Source organism: Pelodiscus sinensis, chromosome 2 (genome assembly GCF_052426305.1).
Source record: "Pelodiscus sinensis isolate ZL-2025 chromosome 2, ASM5242630v1, whole genome shotgun sequence".
Taxonomy (NCBI): Eukaryota; Metazoa; Chordata; order Testudines; family Trionychidae; genus Pelodiscus; species Pelodiscus sinensis.
Window position 1 is genome coordinate 263,905,946 of NC_143053.1, and position 18,985 is coordinate 263,924,930.

General features: G+C 67.1%; 1 protein-coding gene across 2 annotated transcripts in view; it reads left to right on the forward strand.

Annotated features, from left to right (window-relative positions):
- Positions 1-1,051: 1,051 nt before the first annotated feature.
- Positions 1,052-18,985, forward strand: part of NOS3 (nitric oxide synthase 3) — an 89,770-nt gene continuing 71,836 nt past the window's right edge. The window contains exons 1-3 of one of the 2 annotated variants that reach the window (XM_089776861.1): positions 1,052-1,227; positions 8,344-8,446; positions 11,185-11,333. In XM_089776861.1, the coding sequence (XP_089632987.1) occupies positions 1,115-1,227; positions 8,344-8,446; positions 11,185-11,333 (365 nt within the window). In that variant the 5' untranslated portion in view covers positions 1,052-1,114. The remainder of the gene's footprint in view (positions 1,228-8,343; positions 8,447-11,184; positions 11,334-18,985) is intronic. The other variant, XM_089776860.1, reaches the window with a different exon arrangement.

The window sequence follows — 18,985 nt, forward strand, 5'->3', positions numbered from 1 at the left end:
GGGTAATTCAAATCCCGGGCTTCATTAGCAAGTGCGGTATGCATACATTACCCCGCTAGTTCGAACTAGCGGGGTAGTGTAGACATACCCTCAATGACTTGACCACCTGCATTCTGCTACAAAGACCTTTTACATCTGCACTTGAAAGGGAATCCTCTGAACTGTCATTCATGTTAAAATTCGACACTTGCCAACAAGGACTTAACAAACATTTGAACTATCTCACCCATTACCAAGATAGTTTCCCCAATTATCACCTCTAATACCATTAACTCACAAACATCCCACTCTCCCTACCTCTAATATCATCAATTCACAGACACTTACCTTCCTTCCCCCTCCCCCCCACCGCATCCCCCTTCTGTTCTGCAATGTGATTTGTCCTTTTCATATTTGTTCATTTTTTTAATTGTATCCTTTGGTATATATGGTTGTGACTATTTTCTTCCACTATTTGATCTGAGGAAGTGGGTCTGGCCCACGAAAGCTCATCATCTAATAAACCATCTTGTTAGTCTTTAAAGTGCTACATTGTCCTGCATTTTGCCCCACACCCAGTGTGAGGCTGCCCTCCCAGCCCCCACTCGCAGCCTCCGCCACTCCCCCCGGCTGCTCCCCCCACCTCCCCTCCACCCCCTAGGCACCACTCCCCCGGCTGCTCCCCCCACCTCCCCTCCACCCCCTAGGCACCACTCCCCCAGCTGCTCCCCTTCACCCCCTAGGCACCACTCCCCCAGCTGCTCCCCTTCACCCCCTAGGCACCACTCCCCTGGCTGCTCCCCCCCCCCTCCACCCCCTAGGCACCACTCCCCCGGCTGCTCCCCTCACCTCCCCTCCACCCCCTAAGCACCACTCCCCCGGCTGCTCCCCTCCACCCCCTAGGCCCCACTCCCCAGGCTGCGAGATAACCCAGGAATCCTGGCTCCCAGCTCCCCGTGCTCTAATCACCAGGCCGCACTGCCCTCCAGGGCCAGGCTAGAGGCCAGGCATCCTGCCCACCCCTCCCATTGTGCGGAGGGCGGAGGGAGCCAGAGTCACTCCCAGGCCCGGTCGCCCACAGCTCTTTCTCTGCAGAGGAAGCGGCTGTTCCTGGCCGGGAGCTCAGTGGGGCGCGATGGGGAACCTGCAGGGCGTGTTGCCGGAGCCGGGCCGTGCCTGGGCCCTCAGCCTCTGCTCCCGGCAGGGGGGCTCCGCGCCCGAGGATGGCGCCGGCGGTGCCAAGGCCAGGTAAGGGCACCGGGGACGGTGCTGGGCCGGGCATGAGCCGCCCAGCCCACGGCCCTGTGCTCCGGGGCTCTGGCATTCGGGCTGCTCTGCCACATGCTCCCCCGGGCCCTGGGCAGAGTCCTGGCCCCTTACCCCCCCCCCCCTAGTGCCCCTGCCTGGCCCCCTGTGGCGCAGCAGCACCCCCTAGGGCCTCCACCAGGCCCCTGCTGCCCAGTGCCCCCAGTGCCCCCGCCTGGCACCCTGTGATACAGCTCCCCCTAGTGCCCCCGCCCGGCATCCTCCCATATAGCACCCCCTAGTGCCTCCGCCTGGCACCCTGTGATACAGCTCCCCCTAGTGCCCCCGCCCGGCATCCTCCCATATAGCGCCCCCTAGTGCCTCCGCCTGGCACCCTGTGATACAGCTCCCCCCTAGTGCCCCCGCCTGGCACCCTGTGATACAGCTCCCCCTAGTGCCCCCGCCTGGCACCCTGTGATACAGCTCCCCCTAGTGCCCCCGCCTGACATCCTGTGATACAGCTCCCCCTAGTGCCCCCGCCTGGCACCCTGTGATACAGCTCCCCCTAGTGCCCCAGCCTGGCATCCTGTGATACAGCTCCCCCTAGTGCCCCCGCCTGGCATCCTGTGATACAGCTCCCCCTAGTGCCCCCGCCTGGCACCCTGTGATACAGCTCCCCCTAGTGCCCCCGCCTGGCACCCTGTGATACAGCTCCCCCTAGTGCCCCCGCCTGACATCCTGTGATACAGCTCCCCCTAGTGCCCCCGCCTGGCATCCTGTGATACAGCTCCCCCTAGTGCCCCCGCCTGGCACCCTGTGATACAGCTCCCCCTAGTGCCTCCGCCTGGCACCCTGTGATACAGCTCCCCCTAGTGCCCCCGCCTGGCACCCTGTGATACAGCTCCCCCTAGTGCCCCCGCCTGACATCCTGTGATACAGCTCCCCCTAGTGCCCCCGCCTGGCACCCTGTGATACAGCTCCCCCCTAGTGCCCCCGCCTGGCACCCTGTGATACAGCTCCCCCTAGTGCCCCCGCCTGGCACCCTGTGATACAGCTCCCCCTAGTGCCCCCGCCTGGCACCCTGTGATACAGCTCCACCCTAGGGCCCCCGCCTGGCACCCTGTGATACAGCTCCCCCTAGTGCCCCCCGCCTGGCATCCTGTGATACAGCTCCCCCTAGTGCCTCCGCCTGGCACCCTGTGATACAGCTCCCCCTAGTGCCTCCGCCTGGCACCCTGTGATACAGCTCCCCCTAGTGCCTCCGCCTGGCACCCTGTGATACAGCTCCCCCTAGTGCCCCCGCCTGGCACCCTGTGATACAGCTCCCCCTAGTGCCCCAGCCTGGCGTCCTGTGATACAGCTCCCCCTAGTGCCCCCGCGTGCCACCCTGTGATACAGCTCCCCCTAGTGCCCCCGCCTGGCACCCTGTGATACAGCTCCCCCTAGTTCCCCACCGCCTGGCACCCTGTGATACAGCTCCCCCCTAATGCCCCCGCCTGGCACCCTGTGATACAGCTCCCCCTAGTGCCCCAGCCTGGCGTCCTGTGATACAGCTCCCCCTAGTGCCCCCGCCTGGCACCCTGTGATACAGCTCCCCCTAGTGCCCCCGCCTGGCACCCTGTGATACAGCTCCCCCTAGTGCCCCCGCCTGGCACCCTGTGATACAGCTCCCCCTAGTGCCTCCGCCTGGCACCCTGTGATACAGCTCCCCCTAGTGCCTCCGCCTGGCACCCTGTGATACAGCTCCCCCTAGTGCCTCCGCCTGGCACCCTGTGATACAGCTCCCCCCTAGTGCCCCAGCCTGGCACCCTGTGATACAGCTCCCCCTAGTGCCCCCGCCTGACACCCTGTGATACAGCTCCCCCTAGTGCCTCCGCCTGGCACCCTGTGATACAGCTCCCCCTAGTGCCCCCGCCTGGCACCCTGTGATACAGCTCCCCCTAGTGCCTCCGCCTGGCACCCTGTGATACAGCTCCCCCTAGTGCCTCCGCCCGGCACCCTGTGATACAGCTCCCCCTAGTGTCCCCGCCTGGCATCCTGTGATACAGCTCCCCCTAGTGCCTCCGCCCGGCACCCTGTGATACAGCTCCCCCTAGTGTCCCCGCCTGGCATCCTGTGATACAGCTCCCCCTAGTGCCCCCGCCTGGCACCCTGTGATACAGCTCCCCCTAGTGCCCCCGCCTGGCACCCTGTGATACAGCTCCCCCTAGTGCCCCCGCCTGGCACCCTGTGATACAGCTCCCCCTAGTGCCTCCGCCTGGCATCCTGTGATACAGCTCCCCCTAGTGCCTCCGCCTGGCACCCTGTGATACAGCTCCCCCCTAGTGCCCCCGCCTGGCACCCTGTGATACAGCTCCCCCCTAGTGCCCCCGCCTGGCATCCTGTGATACAGCTCCCCCTAGTGCCTCCGCCTGGCACCCTGTGATACAGCTCCCCCTAGTGCCTCCGCCTGGCACCCTGTGATACAGCTCCCCCTAGTGCCTCCGCCTGGCACCCTGTGATACAGCTCCCCCTAGTGCCTCCGCCTGGCACCCTGTGATACAGCTCCCCCCTAGTGCCCCCGCCTGGCACCCTGTGATACAGCTCCCCCTAGTGCCCCCGCCTGACATCCTGTGATACAGCTCCCCCTAGTGCCCCCGCCTGACATCCTGTGATACAGCTCCCCCTAGTGCCTCCGCCTGGCACCCTGTGATACAGCTCCCCCCTAGTGCCCCCGCCCGACATCCTGTGATACAGCTCCCCCTAGTGCCTCCGCCCGGCACCCTGTGATACAGCTCCCCCTAGTGTCCCCGCCTGGCATCCTGTGATACAGCTCCCCCTAGTGCCTCCGCCTGGCACCCTGTGATACAGCTCCCCCTAGTGCCCCCGCCTGGCACCCTGTGATACAGCTCCCCCTAGTGCCTCCGCCTGGCACCCTGTGATACAGCTCCCCCTAGTGCCTCCGCCTGGCACCCTGTGATACAGCTCCCCCCTAGTGCCTCCGCCTGGCACCCTGTGATACAGCTCCCCCTAGTGCCCCCGCCTGACATCCTGTGATACAGCTCCCCCTAGTGCCTCCGCCTGGCACCCTGTGATACAGCTCCCCCTAGTGCCTCCGCCTGGCACCCTGCGATACAGCTCCCCCTAGTGCCCCCGCCTGGCATCCTCCATTATAGCGCCACCTAGTGCCCCCGCCTGGCACCCTGTGATACAGCTCCCCCTAGTGCCTCCGCCTGGCACCCTGTGATACAGCTCCCCCTAGTGCCCCCCGCCTGACACCCTGTGATACAGCTCCCCCCTAGTGCCTCCGCCTGGCACCCTGTGATACAGCTCCCCCTAGTGCCCCCCGCCTGGCATCCTGTGATACAGCTCCCCCTAGTGCCCCCGCCTGGCACCCTGTGATACAGCTCCCCCTAGTGCCCCCGCCTGGCACCCTGTGATACAGCTCCCCCTAGTGCCCCCGCCTGGCACCCTGTGATACAGCTCCCCCTAGTGCCTCCGCCTGGCACCCTGTGATACAGCTCCCCCCTAGTGCCCCCGCCTGGCACCCTGTGATACAGCTCCCCCTAGTGCCCCCGCCTGGCACCCTGTGATACAGCTCCCCCCTAGTGCCCCCCGCCTGGCACCCTGTGATACAGCTCCCCCTAGTGCCTCCGCCTGGCACCCTGTGATACAGCTCCCCCTAGTGCCCCCGCCTGGCACCCTGTGATACAGCTCCCCCTAGTGCCCCCGCCTGGCACCCTGTGATACAGCTCCCCCTAGTGCCTCCGCCTGGCACCCTGTGATACAGCTCCCCCTAGTGCCCCCGCCTGGCACCCTGCGATACAGCTCCCCCTAGTGCCTCCGCCTGGCACCCTGCGATACAGCTCCCCCTAGTTCCCCACCGCCTGGCACCCTGTGATACAGCTCCCCCTAGTTCCCCACCGCCTGGCACCCTGCGATACAGCTCCCCCTAGTTCCCCACCGCCTGGCACCCTGTGGTACAGCTCCCCCTAGTGCCTCCGCCTGGCACCCTGTGATACAGCTCCCCCCTAGTGCCCCCGCCTGGCACCCTGTGATACAGCTCCCCCTAGTGCCCCCGCCTGGCACCCTGTGATACAGCTCCCCCCTAGTGCCCCCCGCCTGGCACCCTGTGATACAGCTCCCCCTAGTGCCTCCGCCTGGCACCCTGTGATACAGCTCCCCCTAGTGCCCCCGCCTGGCACCCTGTGATACAGCTCCCCCTAGTGCCCCCGCCTGGCACCCTGTGATACAGCTCCCCCTAGTGCCTCCGCCTGGCACCCTGTGATACAGCTCCCCCTAGTGCCCCCGCCTGGCACCCTGCGATACAGCTCCCCCTAGTGCCTCCGCCTGGCACCCTGCGATACAGCTCCCCCTAGTTCCCCACCGCCTGGCACCCTGTGATACAGCTCCCCCTAGTTCCCCACCGCCTGGCACCCTGCGATACAGCTCCCCCTAGTTCCCCACCGCCTGGCACCCTGTGGTACAGCTCCCCCTAGTGCCTCCGCCTGGCACCCTGTGATACAGCTCCCCCTAGTGCCCCCGCCTGGCACCCTGTGATACAGCTCCCCCTAGTGCCTCCGCCTGGCACCCTGCGATACAGCTCCCCCTAGTGCCCCCGCCTGGCACCCTGTGATACAGCTCCCCCTAGTGTCTCCGCCTGGCATCCTCTGATATAGCGCCCCCTAGTGCCCCCGCCTGGCACCCTGTGATACAGCTCCCCCTAGTGCCCCCGCCTGGCACCCTGTGATACAGCTCCCCCTAGTGCCCCCGCCTGGCACCCTGTGATACAGCTCCCCCTAGTGCCTCCGCCTGGCACCCTGCGATACAGCTCCCCCTAGTGCCCCCGCCTGGCACCCTGTGATACAGCTCCCCCTAGTGTCTCCGCCTGGCATCCTCTGATATAGCGCCCCCTAGTGCCCCCGCCTGGCACCCTGTGATACAGCTCCCCCTAGTGCCCCCGCCTGGCACCCTGTGATACAGCTCCCCCTAGTGCCCCCGCCTGGCACCCTGTGATACAGCTCCCCCCTAGTGCCCCCGCCTGGCACCCTGTGATACAGCTCCCCCTAGTGCCCCCGCCTGGCACCCTGTGATACAGCTCCCCCTAGTGCCCCCGCCTGGCACCCTGTGGTACAGCTCCCCCTAGTGCCCCCGCCTGACATCCTGTGATACAGCTCCCCCTAGTGCCTCCGCCTGGCACCCTGTGATACAGCTCCCCACTAGTGCCCCCGCCTGGCACCCTGTGATACAGCTCCCCCTAGTGCCTCCGCCTGGCACCCTGTGATACAGCTCCCCCTAGTGCCCCCGCCTGGCACCCTGTGATACAGCTCCCCCTAGTGCCTCCGCCTGGCACCCTGTGATACAGCTCCCCCTAGTGCCCCCGCCTGGCACCCTGTGATACAGCTCCCCCTAGTGCCTCTGCCTGGCACCCTGTGATACAGCTCCCCCTAGTGCCCCCGCCTGGCACCCTGTGATACAGCTCCCCCTAGTGCCCCCGCCTGGCACCCTGTGATACAGCTCCCCCTAGTGCCCCCGCCTGACATCCTGTGATACAGCTCCGCCTAGTGCCCCCGCCTGGCACCCTGCGATACAGCTCCCCCTAGTGCCCCCGCCTGGCACCCTGTGATACAGCTCCCCCTAGTGCCCCCGCCTGGCACCCTGTGATACAGCTCCCCCTAGTGCCCCCGCCTGGCACCCTGCGATACAGCTCCCCCTAGTGCCCCCGCCTGGCACCCTGCGATACAGCTCCCCCTAGTGCCCCCGCCTGGCACCCTGCGATACAGCACCCCCTAGTGCCCCCGCCTGGCACCCTGTGATACAGCTCCCCCTAGTGCCCCCGCCTGACATCCTGTGATACAGCTCCCCCTAGTGCCCCCGCCTGGCACCCTGTGATACAGCTCCCCCTAGTGCCCCCGCCTGGCACCCTGTGATACAGCTCCTCCTAGTGCCTCCGCCTGGCACCCTGTGATACAGCTCCCCCTAGTGCCCCCCGCCTGGCATCCTGTGATACAGCTCCCCCTAGTGCCTCCGCCTGGCACCCTGTGATACAGGTCCCCCTAGTGCCCCCCGCCTGGCACCCTGTGATACAGCTCCCCCTAGTGCCCCCGCCTGGCACCCTGTGATACAGCTCCCCCTAGTGTCCCCGCGTGGCACCCTGTGATACAGCTCCGCCTAGTGCCTCCGCCTGGCACCCTGTGATACAGCTCCCCCTAGTGCCCCCGCCTGGCACCCTGCGATACAGCTCCCCCTAGTGCCCCCGCCTGGCACCCTGTGATACAGCTCCCCCTAGTGCCCCCGCCTGGCACCCTGCGATACAGCTCCCCCCTAGTGCCCTCCGCCTGGCACCCTGTGATACAGCTCCCCCTAGTGCCCCCGCCTGGCACCCTGTGATACAGCTCCCCCTAGTGCCCCCGCCTGGCACCCTGTGATACAGCTCCCCCTAGTGCCTCCGCCTGGCACCCTGTGATACAGGTCCCCCTAGTGCCCTCCGCCTGGCACCCTGTGATACAGCTCCCCCTAGTGCCCCCGCCTGGCACCCTGTGATACAGCTCCCCCTAGTGCCCCCGCGTGGCACCCTGTGATACAGCTCCCCCTAGTGCCCCCGCCTGGCACCCTGTGATACAGCTCCCCCTAGTGCCCCCGCCTGGCATCCTCCATTATAGCGCTCCCCTTAGTGCCCCCGCCTGGCACCCTGTGATACAGCTCCCCCTAGTGCCCCTGCCTGGCACCCTGTGATACAGCTCCCCCTAGTGCCCCCGCCTGGCACCCTGTGATACAGCTCCCCCTAGTGCCCCCGCGTGGCACCCTGTGATACAGCTCCCCCTAGTGCCCCCGCCTGGCATCCTCCATTATAGCGCTCCCCTTAGTGCCCCCGCCTGGCACCCTGTGATACAGCTCCCCCTAGTGCCTCCGCCTGGCACCCTGTGATACAGCTCCCCCTAGTGCCCCTGCCTGGCACCCTGTGATACAGCTCCCCCTAGTGCCCCCGCCTGGCATCCTCCATTATAGCGCCCCCTAGTGCCCTGCCTGGCCCCTTGCTGCCCCCACCTGCCAGGGGACTCACGAGGCGCACTGGTTGGGGGGCAGGGAAGTGATGCTCTCACCCAGGGCCCCCTTGCTGACCACGCCCCCTTCCCCCAGCTCTGTGCCCGTCCGGCCCATTGAGGCCCCCCGATACTCGCGGATCAAGAACTGGGAAGCGGGCAGCATCGCCTACGACACCCTCAGTGCCCAGGCCACGCAGGTGAGAGCAGGGCTGCGGGCTGCGGGCTGGCGGGGGGGATGGGATTCCGGCCTGGGGGAGGGGCGGTCACAGATCTGGCCGGGTGCCCCCTTCAGCTGCCCCCCAGCTACCGTGGGGGGGAAGAGGAGTCCAGGCCTCTGGCTCCCTGCATCTCGGGAGCGGTGAACCTGAGGGTCTGACCAGGGCTCAGCCGCGTGCAGCAGCTGGAAAGGGCAGCTGGGCCTGAGCCCTGGGCACACGGCTCGCTGGGCTTCCCGCCACAGGCACGGGGCTAACGGCGGCGCCCCCCAGCTCTCAGCCACGGGGGAGCAGCCGTGTGGCTAAGGGAGACGTGGTGGGACGTGGCCGTGGGACACCTGAACTGTAGTGAGGCGTCTGACACGGTCTCGCACGGCCTTGGCAATGCACAAGGGGAAAGCAACCGAGACGGGGCTCCTGCAAGCTGGGTGCAGGACTGGCTGGAGAACCGTTCTCCGAGAGTCGTTATTAACGGTTCCCAACACTGCTGGACGGGCAGAACAAGGGGGGTTCTGCAGGGCTCTGTTCTGGGCACTGAGCGCCCCCTGCATGCAGCCCCTGAACCCCCGAAACTCCCTCCCCCCCGTCACATTGAACCAGGAACATCCGGGCACTGAGCGCCCCCCTGCATGCAGCCCCCCTGAACCCCCGAAACTCCCTCCCTCTCGTCACATTGAACCAGGAACATCCGGGCACTGAGCGCCCCCCTGCATGCAGCCCCCTGAACCCCCAAAACTCCCTCCCCCCTCGTCACATTGAACCAGGGACATCCGGGCACTGAGCGCCCCCCTGCATGCAGGCCCCTGAACCCCCAAAACTCCCTCCCCCTCGTCACATTGAACCAGGAACATCCGGGCACTGAGCGCCCCCCTGCATGCAGCCCCCTGAACCCCCAAAACTCCCTCCCCCTCGTCACATTGAACCAGGGACATCCGGGCACTGAGCGCCCCCCTGCATGCAGCCCCCTGAACCCCCAAAACTCCCTCCCCCCTCGTCACATTGAACCAGGAACATCCGGGCACTGAGCACCCCCCTGCATGCAGCCCCCCGAACCCCCAAAACTCCCTCCCCCTCGTCACACTGAACCAGGGACATCCGGGCACTGAGCGCCCCCCTGCATGCAGCCCCCCCGAACCCCCAAAACTCCCTCCCCCTCGTCACATTGAACCAGGGACATCCGGGCACTGAGCGCCCCCCTGCATGCAGCCCCCTGAACCCCCAAAACTCCCTCCCCCCTCGTCACATTGAACCAGGAACATCCGGGCACTGAGCACCCCCCTGCATGCAGCCCCCCGAACCCCCAAAACTCCCTCCCCCTCGTCACACTGAACCAGGAACATCCGGGCACTGAGCACCCCCCTGCATGCAGCCCCCTGAACCCCCAAAACTCCCTCCCCCTCGTCACATTGAACCAGGAATATCCGGGCACTGAGCGCCCCCCTGCATGCAGCCCCCTGAACCCCCAAAACTCCCTCCCCCTCATCACACTGAACCAGGAACATCCGGGCACTGAGCGCCGCCCTGCATGCAGCCCCCTGAACCCTCAAAACTCCCTCCCCCCCGTCACATTGAACCAGGAACATCCGGGCACTGAGGACCCCCCTGCATGCAGGCCCCGAGCCCCCAAAACTCCCTCCCCCTCGTCACATTGAACCAGGAATATCCGGGCACTGAGCGCCCCCCTGCATGCAGCCCCCCGAACCGTCAAAACTCCCTCCCCCTCGTCACACTGAACCAGGAATATCCGGGCACTGAGCGCCCCCCTGCATGCAGGCCCCGAGCCCCCAAAACTCCCTCCCCCTCGTCACATTTTGAACCAGGAACATCCGGGCACTGAGCGCCCCCCTGCATGCAGGCCCCGAGCCCCCAAAACTCCCTCCCCCTCGTCACATTGAACCAGGAATATCCGGGCACTGAGCGCCCCCCTGCATGCAGGCCCCTGAACCCCCAAAACTCCCTCCCCCTCGTCACATTGAACCAGGAATATCCGGGCACTGAGCGCCCCCCTGCATGCAGCCCCCTGAACCCCCAAAACTCCCTCCCCCTCGTCACATTGAACCAGGAACATCCGAGCACTGAGCGCCCCCTGCATGCAGCCCCCTGAACCCCCAAATCTCCCTCCCCCTCGTCACATTGAACCAGGAACATCCGGGCACTGAGCGCCCCCCTGCATGCAGCCCCCTGAACCCCCAAAACTCCCTCCCCCCCGTCACATTGAACCAGGAACATCCGAGCACTGAGCGCCCCCTGCATGCAGCCCCCTGAACCCCCAAATCTCCCTCCCCCTCGTCACATTGAACCAGGAACATCCGAGCACTGAGCGCCCCCCCTGCATGCAGCCCCCTGAACCCCCAAATCTCCCTCCCCCTCGTCACATTGAACCAGGAACATCCGGGCACTGAGCGCCCCCCTGCATGCAGCCCCCTGAACCCCCAAAACTCCCTCCCCCCCGTCACATTGAACCAGGAACAGCCGGGCACTGAGCGCCCCCCTGCATGCAGCCCCCCTGAACCCCCAAATCTCCCTCCCCCTCATCACAGGGTGGGGGGGTGGGACCGAGGGGCGCCGGCAGGGCGGGGGTCCCAGGGTGGGGGGCTGGGACTGAGGGGCGCCGGCAGGGCGGGGTGCGGGGCACAGTTCGGGGCCCCGCTGGGGAGGCGCCTGCCCGGGGGGGGGGGGCAGATGACTCCCTGGCCCCAGCCTCTCTCTCTCTGGGGCAGGAGCTGGCCTGCGGCGGGCGGCGCTGTCTGGGGTCGCTCATGTTCCCCAGGCACCTGGTCTGCCAGGCGGGCGAGGGGCCCCGGACCCAGGAGGAGCTGCTGGCCATGGCCCGCGACTTCATCAGCCAGTATTACAGCTCCATGAAGCGGTGAGTGGGGGGGTACAGCACCGGGGGGGGCACAGAGCCAAGGGGGGGCTCAGTGCTGGGGGGGTACAGCACCGGGGGGTACAGAGCCAGGGGGGGCTCAGTGCTGGGGGGGGTACAGCACCGGGGGGTACAGAGCCAGGGGGCTCAGTGCTGGGGGGGGTACAGCACCGGGGGGTACAGAGCCAGGGGGCTCAGTGCTGGGGGGGGTACAGCACCGGGGGGGGTACAGAGCCAGGGGGGGCTCAGTGCTGGGGGGGGGTACAGCACCGGGGGGGGTACAGAGCCAGGGGGCTCAGTGCTGGGGGGGGTACAGCACCGGGGCGGGGCACAGAGCCAGGGGGGCTCAGTGCTGGGGGGCTCACAGCCGGGGGGCACAGCACCGGGGCGGGGCACAGAGCCAGGGGGGGCTCAGTGCTGGGGGGGGTACAGGCCGGGGCGGGGCACAGAGCCAAGGGGGGGCTCAGTGCTGGGGGGGGGTTCTGCACGGAGGGGTACAGCACTGGGGGGGGGCTCAGCACTGGGGGGCTCAGAGCTGGGGGGCACAGCACCAGGGGGTTCTGCACGGGGGGATACAGCACTGAGGGGGGCTCAGCACTGGGGGGCTCAGAGCCAGGGGGGGCACAGCGCCGTGGGGGTTCTGCACGGGGGGGTACAGCACTAGGGGGCTCAGAGCCTGGGGGGGCTCAGCACTGGGAGGGCCCAGCGCCGGGGGGGCACAGTGCCGGGGGGGCACAGTGCCGGGGGGGTTCTGCACGGGGGGGGTACAGCACTGAGGGGGGCTCAGCACTGGGGGGTCTCAGAGCCGGGGGGGCCCAGCGCGGGGGGGGGCACAGTGCCGGGGGGGTTCTGCACGGGGGGGTACAGCACTGAGGGGGGCTCAGCTCTGGGGGGGGTGTGACGGCGCGTTGGGGTTCCCCGTCTCCTGCACCCCGAAATGGCACAAACAGACTGCACCAGCCAGTGGAATTGAGGGTGGTTTATTGCTCCTCCAGCACAGCGCAGCACAGATGTAATCTGGTTACAGGAACTGGGCTAGGATGCCTCAGGCCCCCCTTGAGATGGGGGAGACTGGGCCCCTAAACTCCAGCCCCTTCCCCTAGGCTCTCCTCCATGCCCTCCGACAGCCAGCAACCAACTCACTAACTTCCAGCCCTGCCCCCAAGCCAAGGCAGCATTCCACCTTCCTTTGTTCCTCTCCATGGGGGTGTCTGGCCATACTGGTTTGCATAGTGACTCATCCTGTTTTGCTGGGTCGTGGTACCCACGGCAGCCAGTGGGGGTTCCCCCAGAGCCAGCAGCATAGAAACCAGCCAGGTACCCCCACTACGTCACAGGGGGCTCAGAGCCGGGGGGGTTCTGCACTGGGGGGTACAGCACTGAGGGGGGCTCAGCACTGGGGGGCTCAGAGCCGGGGGGGTTCTGCACTGGGGGGTACAGCACTGAGGGGGGCTCAGAGCCGGAGGGGTTCTGCACTGGGGGGTACAGCACTGAGGGGGGCTCAGCACTGGGGGGCTCAGAGCCTGGGAGGGCCCAGCGCCGGGGGGGCACAGTGCCGGGGGGCACAGTGCCGGGGGGGTTCTGCACGGGGGGGTACAGCACTGAGGGGGGCTCAGCACTGGGGGGGTCTCAGAGCCGGGGGGCCCAGCGCTGGGGGGGGCACAGTGCCGGGGGGTTCTGCACTGGGGGGTACAGCACTGAGGGGGGCACAGTGCCAGGGGGGTTCTGCACTGGGGGTACAGCACTGAGGGGGGCTCAGCACTGGGGGGCTCAGAGCCAGGGGGGTTCTGCACTGGGGGGTACAGCACTGAGGGGGGCTCAGCACTGGGGGGGGCTCAGAGCCGGGGGGGTTCTGCACTGGGGGGTACAGCACTGAGGGGGGCTCAGCACTGGGGGCTCAGATCCGGGGGGGTTCTGCACTGGGGGGTACAGCACTGAGGGGGGCTCAGAGCCGGGGGGGTTCTGCACTGGGGGGTACAGCACTGGGGGGGGGCTCAGAGCCGGGGGGGTTCTGCACTGGGGGGTACAGCACTGAGGGGGGCTCAGAGCCGGGGGGGCCCAGTGCCGGGGGGGGCACAAGCTGGCAAAAGGCCCCGGGGGGCCCAGGGCGGGGGCGGCTCTTTGGCGACACGGGGCAAGGCCCAGGCCGGCTGCCTGCCGGGGGACGGACCCGGGGCCGGCGCGCCGGGGGCTACCCTGCGCTGCATGTGAGAAGGGTCCCACCAGGACTGGCTCTGGGCCCGGATCGGATCTGCACGGGCTGAGCTATCAGTGCACGGCCCAGCCTGCCCCCAGGGGCGCCCCGGCCCTGCCCCCCCACAGCCGGGGGCTCCTGGAGGGTCACTGGCCCCAGGGACCCAGCGCGGCCCAGACCGGCCAGTGCAGGGACCAGGGGCAGCCCGGCCTGGGGAGCGGGGCCCAGGCGCAGGAAGGGGGCTTGGGTGGGACGCTCTGCTTGGGGCAGAGGCCGGGGTGCGGAAGAGCTTGCGGGCTGGCTACACGGGCCGCTTGAATTTGCGCAAAAGCACCGACCCCTCCTGTACGATTGTCACTGCTCTGTGCAAACGCTGCGCTGCGCCCGCCCCTAGCGCAGGGACCACGGAGACACCGCGCTGCTGTTCTGCGCAGAAGCACTGACCCCTCCTGTACGATTGTCACTGCTCTGTGCAAACGCTGCGCCCGCCCCTAGCGCAGGGACCACGGAGACACCGCGCTGCTGTTCTGCGCAGAAGCACCGACCCCTCCTGTACGATTGTCACTGCTCTGTGCAAACGCTGCGCTGCGCCCGCCCCTAGCGCAGGGCCACGGAGACACCGCGCTGCTGTTCTGCGCAGAAGCACCTACCCCTCCTGTACGATTGTCACTGCTCTGTGCAAACGCTGCGCTGCGCCCGCCCCTAGCGCAGGGCCACGGAGACACCGCGCTGCTGTTCTGCGCAGAAGCACCGACCCCTCCTGTACGATTGTCACTGCTCTGTGCAAACGCTGCGCTGCGCCCGCCCCTAGCGCAGGGACCACGGAGACACCGCGCTGCTGTTCTGCGCAGAAGCACCGACGCCTCCTGTGAGATTGTCACTGCTCTGTGCAAACGCTGCGCTGCGCCCGCCCCTAGCGCAGGGCCACGGAGGCACCGCGCTGCTGTTCTGCGCAGAAGCACCTACCCCTCCTGTACGATTGTCACTGCTCTGTGCAAACGCTGCGCTGCGCCCGCCCCTAGCGCAGGGACCACGGAGACACCGCGCTGCTGTTCTGCGCAGAAGCACCGACCCCTCCTGTACGATTGTCACTGCTCTGTGCAAACGCTGCGCTGCGCCCGCCCCTAGCGCAGGGACCACGGAGACACCGCGCTGCTGTTCTGCGCAGAAGCACCGACCCCTCCTGTACGATTGTCACTGCTCTGCGCTGCGCCCGCCCCTAGCGCAGGGCCACGGAGGCACCGCGCTGCTGTTCTGCGCAGAAGCACCGACCCCTCCTGTACGATTGTCACTGCTCTGTGCAAACGCTGCGCTGCGCCCGCCCCTAGCGCAGGGACCACGGAGACACCGCGCTGCTGTTCTGCGCAGAAGCACCGACCCCTCCTGTACGATTGTCACTGCTCTGTGCAAACGCTGCGCTGCGCCCGCCCCTAGCGCAGGGCCACGGAGACACCGCGCTGCTGTTCTGCGCAGAAGCACCTACCCCTCCTGTACGATTGTCACTGCGCTGCGCTGCGCCCGCCCCTAGCGCAGGGACCACGGAGACACCGCGCTGCTGTTCTGCGCAGAAGCATCGACCCCTCCTGTGAGATTGTCACTGCTCTGTGCAAACGCTGCGCTGCGCCCGCCCCTAGCGCGGGACCACGGAGACACCGCGCTGCTGTTCTGCGCAGAAGCACCGACCCCTCCTGTACGATTGTCACTGCTCTGCGCTGCGCCCGCCCCTAGCGCAGGGACCACGGAGGCACCGCGCTGCTGTTCTGCGCAGAAGCACCGACCCCTCCTGTACGATTGTCACTGCTCTGCGCTGCGCCCGCCCCTAGCGCAGGGCCACGGAGGCACCGCGCTGCTGTTCTGCGCAGAAGCACCGACCCCTCCTGTACGATTGTCACTGCTCTGTGCAAACGCTGCGCTGCGCCCGCCCCTAGCGCAGGGACCACGGAGGCACCGCGCTGCTGTTCTGCGCAGAAGCACCGACCCCTCCTGTACGATTGTCACTGCTCTGTGCAAACGCTGCGCTGCGCCCGCCCCTAGCGCAGGGCCACGGAGACACCGCGCTGCTGTTCTGCGCAGAAGCACCGACCCCTCCTGTACGATTGTCACTGCGCTGCGCTGCGCCCGCCCCTAGCGCAGGGCCACGGAGACACCGCGCTGCTGTTCTGCGCAGAAGCACCGACCCCTCCTGTACGATTGTCACTGCTCTGTGCAAACGCTGCGCTGCGCCCGCCCCTAGCGCAGGGCCACGGAGGCACCGCGCTGCTGTTCTGCGCAGAAGCACCGACCCCTCCTGTACGATTGTCACTGCTCTGTGCAAACGCTGCGCTGCGCCCGCCCCTAGCGCAGGGACCACGGAGACACCGCGCTGCTGTTCTGCGCAGAAGCATCGACCCCTCCTGTGAGATTGTCACTGCTCTGTGCAAACGCTGCGCTGCGCCCGCCCCTAGCGCGGGACCACGGAGACACCGCGCTGCTGTTCTGCGCAGAAGCACCGACCCCTCCTGTACGATTGTCACTGCTCTGCGCTGCGCCCGCCCCTAGCGCAGGGCCACGGAGGCACCGCGCTGCTGTTCTGCGCAGAAGCACCGACCCCTCCTGTACGATTGTCACTGCTCTGTGCAAACGCTGCGCTGCGCCCGCCCCTAGCGCAGGGACCACGGAGACACCGCGCTGCTGTTCTGCGCAGAAGCACCGACCCCTCCTGTACGATTGTCACTGCTCTGTGCAAACGCTGCGCTGCGCCCGCCCCTAGCGCAGGGCCACGGAGACACCGCGCTGCTGTTCTGCGCAGAAGCACCGACCCCTCCTGTACGATTGTCACTGCTCTGTGCAAACGCTGCGCTGCGCCCGCCCCTAGCGCAGGGACCACGGAGACACCGCGCTGCTGTTCTGCGCAGAAGCACCGACCCCTCCTGTACGATTGTCACTGCTCTGTGCAAACGCTGCGCTGCGCCCGCCCCTAGCGCAGGGACCACGGAGACACCGCGCTGCTGTTCTGCGCAGAAGCACCGACCCCTCCTGTACGATTGTCACTGCGCTGCGCTGCGCCCGCCCCTAGCGCAGGGCCACGGAGACACCGCGCTGCTGTTCTGCGCAGAAGCACCGACCCCTCCTGTACGATTGTCACTGCTCTGTGCAAACGCTGCGCTGCGCCCGCCCCTAGCGCAGGGCCACGGAGACACCGCGCTGCTGTTCTGCGCAGAAGCACCGACCCCTCCTGTACGATTGTCACTGCGCTGCGCTGCGCCCGCCCCTAGCGCAGGGACCACGGAGACACCGCGCTGCTGTTCTGCGCAGAAGCACCGACGCCTCCTGTGAGATTGTCACTGCTCTGTGCAAACGCTGCGCTGCGCCCGCCCCTAGCGCAGGGCCACGGAGGCACCGCGCTGCTGTTCTGCGCAGAAGCACCGACCCCTCCTGTACGATTGTCACTGCTCTGTGCAAACGCTGCGCTGCGCCCGCCCCTAGCGCAGGGCCACGGAGACACCGCGCTGCTGTTCTGCGCAGAAGCACCTACCCCTCCTGTACGATTGTCACTGCTCTGTGCAAACGCTGCGCTGCGCCCGCCCCTAGCGCAGGGCCACGGAGACACCGCGCTGCTGTTCTGCGCAGAAGCACCGACCCCTCCTGTACGATTGTCACTGCTCTGTGCAAACGCTGCGCTGCACCCGCCCCTAGCGCAGGGACCACGGAGACACCGCGCTGCTGTTCTGCGCAGAAGCACCGACCCCTCCTGTACGATTGTCACTGCTCTGTGCAAACGCTGCGCTGCGCCCGCCCCTAGCGCAGGGCCACGGAGGCACCGCGCTGCTGTTCTGCGCAGAAGCACCGACCCCTCCTGTACGATTGTCACTGCTCTGCGCTGCGCCCGCCCCTAGCGCAGGGCCACGGAGGCACCGCGCTGCTGTTCTGCGCAGAAGCACCGACCCCTCCTGTACGATTGTCACTGCTCTGTGCAAACGCTGCGCTGCGCCCGCCCCTAGCGCAGGGCCACGGAGGCACCGCGCTGCTGTTCTGCGCAGAAGCACCGACCCCTCCTGTACGATTGTCACTGCTCTGTGCAAACGCTGCGCTGCGCCCGCCCCTAGCGCAGGGCCACGGAGACACCGCGCTGCTGTTCTGCGCAGAAGCATCGACCCCTCCTGTGAGATTGTCACTGCTCTGTGCAAACGCTGCGCTGCGCCCGCCCCTAGCGCAGGGCCACGGAGACACCCCGCTGCTGTTCTGCGCAGAAGCACCTACCCCTCCTGTACGATTGTCACTGCTCTGTGCAAACGCTGCGCTGCGCCCGCCCCTAGCGCAGGGCCACGGAGACACCGCGCTGCTGTTCTGCGCAGAAGCATCGACCCCTCCTGTGAGATTGTCACTGCTCTGTGCAAACGCTGCGCTGCGCCCGCCCCTAGCGCGGGACCACGGAGACACCGCGCTGCTGTTCTGCACAGAAGCACCGACCCCTCCTGTACGATTGTCACTGCTCTGTGCAAACGCTGCGCTGCACCCGCCCCTAGCGCGGGACCACGGAGACACCGCGCTGCTGTTCTGCGCAGAAGCACCGACCCCTCCTGTACGATTGTCACTGCTCTGTGCAAACGCTGCGCTGCGCCCGCCCCTAGCGCAGGGACCACGGAGACACCGCGCTGCTGTTCTGCGCAGAAGCACCGACCCCTCCTGTACGATTGTCACTGCGCTGCGCTGCGCCCGCCCCTAGCGCAGGGACCACGGAGACACCGCGCTGCTGTTCTGCGCAGAAGCACCGACCCCTCCTGTACGATTGTCACTGCTCTGTGCAAACGCTGCGCTGCGCCCGCCCCTAGCGCAGGGCCACGGAGACACCGCGCTGCTGTTCTGCGCAGAAGCACCGACCCCTCCTGTACGATTGTCACTGCTCTGTGCAAACGCTGCGCTGCGCCCGCCCCTAGCGCAGGGACCACGGAGACACCGCGCTGCTGTTCTGCGCAGAAGCACCGACCCCTCCTGTACGATTGTCACTGCTCTGTGCAAACGCTGCGCTGCGCCCGCCCCTAGCGCGGGGACACGGAGGCACCGCGCTGCTGTTCTGCGCAGAAGCACCGACCCCTCCTGTACGATTGTCACTGCTCTGTGCAAACGCTGCGCTGCGCCCGCCCCTAGCGCAGGGGCCACGGAGGCACCGCGCTGCTGTTCTGCGCAGAAGCACCGACCCCTCCTGTACGATTGTCACTGCTCTGTGCAAACGCTGCGCTGCGCCCGCCCCTAGCGCAGGGCCACGGAGACACCGCACTGCTGTTCTGCGCAGAAGCACCTACCCCTCCTGTACGATTGTCACTGCTCTGTGCAAACGCTGCGCTGCGCCCGCCCCTAGCGCAGGGCCACGGAGACACCGCGCTGCTGTTCTGCGCAGAAGCATCGACCCCTCCTGTGAGATTGTCACTGCTCTGTGCAAACGCTGCGCTGCGCCCGCCCCTAGCGCGGGACCACGGAGACA